This window comes from Vitis vinifera, chromosome 6, assembly GCF_030704535.1.
Source record: "Vitis vinifera cultivar Pinot Noir 40024 chromosome 6, ASM3070453v1".
NCBI lineage: Eukaryota > Viridiplantae > Streptophyta > Magnoliopsida > Vitales > Vitaceae > Vitis > Vitis vinifera.
This window is the reverse complement of record NC_081810.1, coordinates 16,852,566-16,861,097: the sequence shown is the minus strand read 5'-3', so window position 1 is coordinate 16,861,097 and position 8,532 is coordinate 16,852,566. Positions and strand designations below refer to the sequence as shown.

General features: G+C 33.6%; 1 protein-coding gene across 9 annotated transcripts; it reads left to right on the top strand.

The window, feature by feature from the left end:
• The first annotated feature begins 972 nt into the window (after positions 1-972).
• Positions 973-8,038, top strand: LOC100254738 (ABSCISIC ACID-INSENSITIVE 5-like protein 2). 9 transcript variants are annotated; one of them, XM_059737576.1, is made up of 5 exons: positions 973-1,300; positions 1,949-2,566; positions 2,682-2,753; positions 6,521-6,606; positions 7,534-7,633. In XM_059737576.1, the coding sequence occupies exons 2-4, from the start codon at positions 1,958-1,960 to the stop codon at positions 6,569-6,571; spliced, it is 732 nt and encodes a 243-aa protein (XP_059593559.1). In that variant the 5' UTR covers positions 973-1,300; positions 1,949-1,957; the 3' UTR covers positions 6,572-6,606; positions 7,534-7,633. The 9 variants fall into 9 exon arrangements, with proteins under 9 accessions (XP_059593559.1, XP_010651599.1, XP_010651598.1 ...); XM_010653297.3 differs by lacking the exon at positions 6,521-6,606 and having other exon boundaries at positions 7,534-8,038; XM_010653296.3 differs by lacking the exon at positions 6,521-6,606 and having other exon boundaries at positions 973-1,467; positions 7,534-8,038.
• Positions 8,039-8,532: the final 494 nt, after the last annotated feature.

The following is an 8,532-nucleotide window of genomic DNA, read 5'->3' as shown; positions in this document are numbered from 1 at the left end:
GGAAGTCAAAAAATAGATCTAATTATTAAAAAATAACAATAATAGATCAAAATTGATGTATTATGAGTTATAACTTTATTGTTTCTCCTATACACACAAATATATATTTTGAATTTAAGTAAATAAATTATAACTTAAGTAAAACATAATTAATAATTTAGATTCTTTAATGAATTTAAAAAATTTTAAGAATAATTTTGAATTCAAAAAAATTGATCTAATTAATTTTAAATTAAATCAAAACATTTTAAAGTGTTATGTATATGAAATAAAAAAACTTAACTCGTTTACATATTAAAAAAATTAAAATTTATTAATTATTTATTTTAAATAAAATATTGTTAAAAATTATTATTTTTAATTATCATTATTCATTTTGAATAGAAAATTTTTCAATGAAGATGTTAATGTCCTTATGTTTCTAACATATGATTTTATTATCATATTATTATTCATGTTTTACTAAAAATTATTTTTTAATTCATTTGTAATTTTAAAACTATTTTCATTTTTAATAAAGACTAGATTAAAGTTAATTTATATTATGTAAATTGAATTTGCAAGGTTTTTACAAAATCAAAACAAAAAATTATTTCTAAAAACAACTTGTGCAAATGAATTTTTTGTTTTTTATTTTTGGAAAACAACTTGCCAAATATCTTTATTTTTATAAAACACTAAAAAACTATTTTTTTTTCTTTAACTTGAAAACAATTTTTAAAACCAAGTATAAGAAAACATGGTTGAAATGGGTCGTTAGTTTTTATTTGGATTTTATTTTTAATTCAATTTTATTATTATTTAATGATTTATATTAAAATGTAATAAGGTGATAAGATAATTTCATTGGAGACATGAGATTTTGAATGTATTGGCGCAAAACTAATACTAAACACTTGACTCTTCAATTACTCTCCTGACGAGTCATTACAAGGCGTTTTGGACTTATTAGCAAGTCAAAAATTCAAATGGCCTTGTGATGATATGTTCATTGCTCTCAGCCCTCAACTAAATCCTGATTAAATTACCATATTACCCTCTAATCCTGATGTAACCCATTATCAGAAGATGGTGCACTGTTAGAAATCCTAGGCCTGACCGTATCCAATTCAGGCTCCCTGGCTCTGCCGGGCCGTGGATCAAAATGTCATGGAGGAAGGTAGTGATGGAATTCGTTTCTGACCCTTTTGCCCCTTTTGCAGTCCGGTGAATCCCAGACGTGAAAAGAGAGGGGAAAATAAGGGGAAGGAAAGAACAAAAAAAAAAAATAGAGATTGATTCAGATCAGATCCTCAGCCAGGTAATTTCATTTTGTGGGGGGCATAAGAGAATTTTCCCATCGTTTCTGAGGAGTTTTCTGGGGGCAATAGATTCTGGATTTCTATTTCTTTGTCTTCTCATGAGAATCTCCGTCTTTGTTTTTTGCACAATGCCCTCATATTTTGCTGGTTCTTGTGGATGAACTTTGTAAGTCCACTGTCTATTTCTTTTATGTTTCTTGATTTTGATCTGTGCATTTGACTATTGTTTGAGTGTGTATGTATCTGGAATGATGTCATCTTCCTCTGTTTGGGATGGTTTGAATTGAAAAATACGATCTTTCTGGGTTTGAAGGTTATGGGTTTGTTGAATATCTGTGTAGTTTTCTTAATTACAATGTTGACGGTTGGAAATGAATGATCTTTCGGGTTTTAAGGAAATGGCTTTGCTGCATTTCTGTGTGTACTTTTCTTAATTACAATCTCAAGAGTTGGGGGAAAAATTTTATATGGGTTTGTTGCATTTGTCTGCATGTCTTGTTAATTACAGTGTGGAGTGTGGTTTATTAGCTTTAGGCTGGTTTGGGCGTGTTTGTTTGTGATTAAGAATAAAGGAAGTATACATAGGGTTTTTAGTTATGGTGTCATGATTTGAGATGATTTTTACTCTGATAAGTTTGGTGGTGAAGTCTTGGTGAATGGAGATTCAGACAATGGGTTCTCAAGTGGGTGGTCAATTGGTAAGGCAAAGCTCATGGTATAGCCTCACCCTAGATGAAGTTGAGAATCAATTGGGAGACTTAGGCAAACCATTGGGCAGCATGAATGTTGACGAGCTTCTTAAAAATGTGTGGATGGCCGAAGCAAATCAATGTGTTAGTGCGGACATTGATAATGCTTCTTCAAAGATTTCTCTGCAACGACAGGCTAGCCTAACGATAGCTCAGGCATTGAGTGAGAAGACTGTGGAAGAGGTGTGGAGTGATATCCAACAAGGAGAGAAGAAGAAATGTGGTGATGACATCAAAGGTCAGGTGAGAGAGCCTACTCTTGGTGAAATGAAGTTGGAGGACTTCTTGGTCAAAGCGGCAGTTTTTGTGAAAGGGTTGGATATAGTCGGTGTGGTGACCCCACCGAATTTTCCACAGCAAATGGGCTTGTCACCTTCCCCTTCTGTTGGCACATTATCAGACACATCAATTCCAGGGCATGAAAGGGATGCTTCGATGGAAAAGACTGTTGAAAGGCGGCTAAAGAGAAAGATTAAGAACCGAGAATCTGCTGCACGGTCACGAGCCAGAAAACAGGTTGGCTCTTAAAGGCGCTTCCTCCTTTTTCTTTTCTGAAACTTGCAGCTGTTATTATTTTTAAGTTCTTATGTTAATCCGTGACCTTAACAGATTCATGTGTGGTGATGCACAGGCTTATCATAATGAGCTAGTTAGTAAGGTTTCACGATTAGAGGAAGAGAATGTAAGGCTCAAGAAAGAGAAGGTAAGGATCTTTTATTTATCTTGTGTTCTGCATTTGGTTCTTTCACATAGACTTTGATTTAATGTGTTTTGCTTTGTCTTTACTATCATTTATTTATTGTTTTTTATAAAAATTTTATTCATAAAGAAACTTTTGGTTGGTTAAGTAATTGATGCATTTGTATTTTATACCCACATTGATTAATTTAGGCCGTGATGAATAATTGTATGACTTTTAGTTTTATAGCTTCTTTGTATTGATATTAACAAATTCACCTTGGCTGCACCCCAAATTACATGAGCTAATCAGTCTGATAGCTTTTCCTGACAGGTGAGGTCATGAACCCTTCATATTGGCTATTGAAAAGATACAACAGTTATGAACTCTGTATTACTATCTATTCATGAAGTATTATATGTTGATTACACTTTGTTGACTTGTGTTTTTTATCATTCGCATGGAACTAGCTTAAATGTTAGGAGCAACTTTTGGGAAACAGAGATGGCAGAGGATATGGGAAACAGAAACTGGAAAATATTGGCAATGGAAACTGGAAGCATGATTGAATTAGATATCAGGGGTTGATGCTAAAGAACAGTTTGAAAATTCTTGGGTCATTTCATAAGATTCCTATAAAGGAATGTTGAATGTATGCTATCATTTCATTTTAATATACTTTGTTCTTATAAACAATGTTGGGCATACACAAATCGGTAGGAAATCATAAAAATAACATTCAAGGAAATCGTAAAAATAGCATCAATGATTTAAAGACTTATATATATATTTTGAAAATTTAGAAACATATTCTTCAGAAATTAAGAAGAATTTATTGTAGGAAAATCTTTCAGCTAATGAGTCTCCTCATAAAGTGTTTGAAAGGTTTTCAAATTTTCCTTTTAATTTTTAGAAAAAGTTTTTTTATTATATTCAGAAGTGGGTTTCTCTCCTAAGAAGTGTCTGTTAGTGTGTACTTGAAAAGAGAGAAGTTGAAGGACCTTTGAAGGCCATGGGTGTCTTGTTTTTGTTGTTGAAAGATGGATTTTTTTTTTCTTCTTTTTTATGTTTGGTTGATGGAATTCCTTAGGCGTAGAGAAATTGGCCCTTTTTAGATTTTATAGACATTATTGATACGGTTAAAACCAGTTTTTTTAATTATTGTATTTTCATTTCTTTGTTTTGGCTGGATTTTGTTGCTCCTTATATACTCCCTCCATCCTTGGTTTGCACCCTCTTTCCTTTTTAGATGCTCCTTTTTATTAATATTCTGACTCTTATTTGCCTTTAAAGATGCTTCTTCTAAGCATGTGTATGAGGATGTTTATTGACAAAACATGTCTATTTATATAAAGTTGATATGATATGTGAGCACTGGCATGCAACTACTTAGCTGTGCTATTGGCTGTTACTATTTATTTTGAAACTGAATATGATGTTTTGAATGTTTTTGATAGTAACTACGTAGAATATGTTTTTTAAACTGTGAGAGAATTTTATGTTCAGTTGTGCTTGTTTTAGTGCTCTGCAAAATTTGAAATAAAATAAGAGTATGAATGATGGACATTTGTTGTAATGTAGATTGTTTTTTGAGAGTTTCTTCTTCATGCATAATCTATGGCCTGTTGTTTGAATTATTATACTAGATGTATAATGCATTTTTTAATTATACATTTCATTTGATGTATAGATTACCAAAGGAATCTTCCAACACTCTAAGCTTATTATTTTGATATGGTTTTTATTCTTTGGAAATTATAGTCATATCATGTAACCAGAATTTTTTTGGTGCATTTGGAAGGAAAGAAACTGGAGTATTTTTGAGGGGCGGAGCTGTGGTGGTTAGTTTTTAAAGACTAGCTTCTTTGTTTTTGAATTTGGGATTCTGTAGTTGAGGGTTTGCTTATATGTTATTTATTTTATTGATACCGCAGGATTGTAATAGGGCTTTGGTTCTCTATTTTTTTATGCTTGGGATTTGGGATTTGGGATGACTTTCATATGCTTCCTATGTCACTGGGATTTCCCCCCTTTAGGTGCTCTTTTGCATGTAACTTCATGAATTAGATTAGTTTTTCCGGTGGATTTATTTGCTTACCAAAAATGCAATTTCTAGGTACCTATGTTGCTTTTGTGCAGGGATCAATGGGCATATAGGTCGTGTTAGGCTAGGTTTGTTATTGCCTATGCTCAACCCTTGTTTGAATGATAACTAAAACCCGATAACTATAATTAGGCTCACTTAGGGTTTGTGAAAAAATAGTTTCATGTGTATATGATGAACTTATTTGACAAGGATGACTATGCTACTTTTCAGAGCTGAATTAGTGGCCATGTTAATGAAAACTAATAACAAAACCACCCAGACACTGAAAAAAAGAAGCAAAAGTTGGAGATCATGAGCTGCAAAATTGGTATGAAACGGCTAGGGTGGAATTGATTGGGATTTTCTTGTAGAAAACCCTGAAAGACTTCAATTTCCATCCATATGGCTAAATTTTATACTGTTTTAGTCTCAATTTTGTGGTTGACTGTTCTTTAAAATAGAGAAAATCTGGATCCCTTAGCCTTGTAAGCAGTTTGAGACAAGGGAACCTATTGGTTTTCTTCTTTTGTTGGCTGTATCCTACATCAGTCTTTCTGGAGTTCAAAATAAGAAATGGCTGCATGTCAGGGTTTTGTGGACAGGAATCTTCATCTCTTCCAACTTTATTTATTTATTTGTTTTATGCAGATGATTGCTAGTCTTTGCCCAGGTTTCCACTAATTGAGCCATAGCTGTCATGTGCATGGATCATGAACTATTTTAGGTTGGGGAATTAATTTCTGATTTAGTTAAATATGACTACGAAAAAACTGAGGACAGAGGGAGAGAGGGAGGGGGAGGAAAGTAGGATAGGCATTCCTCTCCCCTGCAAGTAAGGTAGAAATAGGGCAGTAAGAGAGAATTCCTTTTAATTATCCCTCATCTTTGGGATCTAACCTTGTTTTGCCCCCAACAAACTCATATAGAAACCTTGAAAACAAGTAGAAACCATGTATATCTCTTTTTTACAAGAGAATTATCTTCCCTATGATAAGGAAAAAGGTACCTTTAGTCTGAGCTTCTCAGTGGCTCATGAAGTATGACTGTCTGCTTGTTGTCAATGCTAGGACAAGGATCTGATTATTTCACTCCTCTAGGAGGAAGATGCTATCTGTGGTGTATCTCTTATGAGTATGGGGATATATGTAGGGGAGGGTTGCTTATATGTTCTTGATTCTATTGATAAGGCAAGATTGTCATAAAGACTGTTGTTTTTCTCTCTTTTTTATGCTTTTGGGTTGACCTGTGGGCTGTCACTAGAGGTTTGCTCACATTAGGTGCTTATATATATATTGGATTAGTTTTTCTGGTGGGTTTATATGCTTAGGGAAAAACTAAGTTCCAGGCATCTATTTTCATGTATGGATCAACTCTTGTTTGAATGATGCTAAAATAGGAACCTCAACATTAGAAGCAGTTTGAGGCAGGCAGCTAATTGCTCCTACCTCTTTCTTCTTTGTATAGGCTGCTTCTCACATCAGTCATTCTAAAGTTCATGGTAAGAAATGGCAACATGTCAGGGATTCATGGACCTGAATTCCCATCTCATACTCTTGTTCTATGTAGATGACTTAGCTGTCATGTTGTATGAATCTGGTAATGTTTTAGAATGAAGAGTTAATTTCTGCTTTAGTTGAACTCGTCTATGAAAAAGCTTAGGAGAGAGAGTTTTTAACCTCAACTTTTACCTTTTCCTTTGGTTCAGGGCCAGGGTTTCCTGTCTTTACGATGGCTTATCTTCTTGAAGTGCTCTTGAAGGATGTCTTTTCAGCACAATTCTGATTTTAATGTGTGAGCTTCAGTTGGAAGCTACCTTCTTAGCTTTAGTAGCACTGCTTCCCTTTGACCTCTTGCGTGTTTCTTTTCTGCCAACATTTTCTTTATTGAAGACTAGAAATCATATTATTATCCTGGTTTTTCTTCCTTTTTTTATTTATATCAAGATTGCATTGAACTATGTTGCATGGGTTTGGGTATGAGTTTTAGATGCGGGTATATGCTTGGGTATTTGATCCTTGACAGCTCAAATTTGAAGATATGGGGACTCGGCTAAGAAGGATTCAAACAATGGGCATAGGATATGGCATGATAAAAGAAAAATCAACTAAAAATAAATTGGAATCGAAGATGTCTTTTTAAAAGCTCCCATCTTTTCCTTCCTTCTAATCTATTTTTTTTTCCTAATATCCCTAAATATTCTAGCAAAAATTCACTTTTTAGTTAATTCTTCTTTTCTAATATAATTATTACTAAGAAAGCTGAAAGAATAAAAAGATATTAATGAAAATAAACAGCCACAACCAAAGTAAAATAAGAGTGCTTGACAAAGATCCCATACGCTCATGTCATGTCATGCTGGCATGAGTACATTGGGTAAAATTGAAGGATCAGGGTATCACAAGCATCGAGTAAGTTTAATGGGTTTACTAGTACTATTGTTGTTGAGATTGCATAGAATTTATCATCTGGTGCAAGACTTTTTCCTGCTATGGAATTACTAGCTACGGTGGATACGTTGTGTATTAGACAAAGAAATGGAAGACCTCTCCCGTAATGTTATGTTATCTGTTTGTCTTTATTTATTTCATTTTTTAGAAATTGCTTTTTACTCTTATTCTTCAAGATTTCTGTCACCGCCACCGATCTTCTACATTCTTTTTCCTTTTTTAATAATTTCTTGTAGAGACTGAGTTTTGGTTTCTCTACAATTCTGTTTAGGAAGTGGAGAAAATGTTTCCATGTGAATCATCGACAGAACCAAAGTACCAGCTTCGGAGGACAAGTTCAGTTACTTTCTAAAATATGTATCTCCTCAGACCAAAGTTTTGGTAGCTTCCCCAACTGTTCAGGCTATCCTCGCGGGGGGGTTCATGGGGCTGCTGCTTTCGACATTTTTCATGCAGTAACTGATTATTGCTGCTGCTGCTGCTGCTATTATGGTCCCAAACTGCAAAACCCCACCACCAAAATTGGGGGTGGGGGGGCAAGTAGTTAGGGCGTTATGTACATTGGTGAGTGATAGTAAAACCTGTGTAGGAATGGAAATGCAATGTTGCTATATGTCTAGGCTTTTTCCATTTTTCAGGAAAGAAAAGTTAAGGTCATTGTGTTAGCTAGTTTGCATATATTTCTAGTTATTCCCTGAAATTTTGGACAAGTGAAGCAAAAGTTGTGTAGTGAAGGCAACTCATGAATGTGCGTTGCTTGCGCCATCTTCCCTCTATTCTTTTGAAAATTCTTTTTGGGTTTTTGTCTTTGTTTATATGAGCTGCTTGCTTCTTTTTTTTTTTTTCTCCTTTTTTGTGGTTGTTTCTAACTATTTTTCTCTATTTTACTACTTATTATACCTAGGATGCAACTTGGATGGGTTGGCCTGACTCAACCCGAACCCAACTCGATGTTTGGTCGAAATTAGGCAAACATTTTCATTACTTGGGTTAAGCTTGGGTTATGTTTTCTTAACTTGAACTCAATTTGGGTTGGGCTTGAACCAAGGTTAACCGAACTTGATTTAATATTTTATAATATTTATTATCTTGTATGATAATATGCATTTTCTTTTTAGATTTTCTTTTTAAATTTAAATAAAAAGTATCCAAGCATAATTATATCATATACTTTTCTTTTTTTTTAAGATATATAAGTTTATTTTTATTTTTATTATAATTATCTTGAATTTTTGTGTTATTTATTATTTAAAATTTGGTATAAATATAT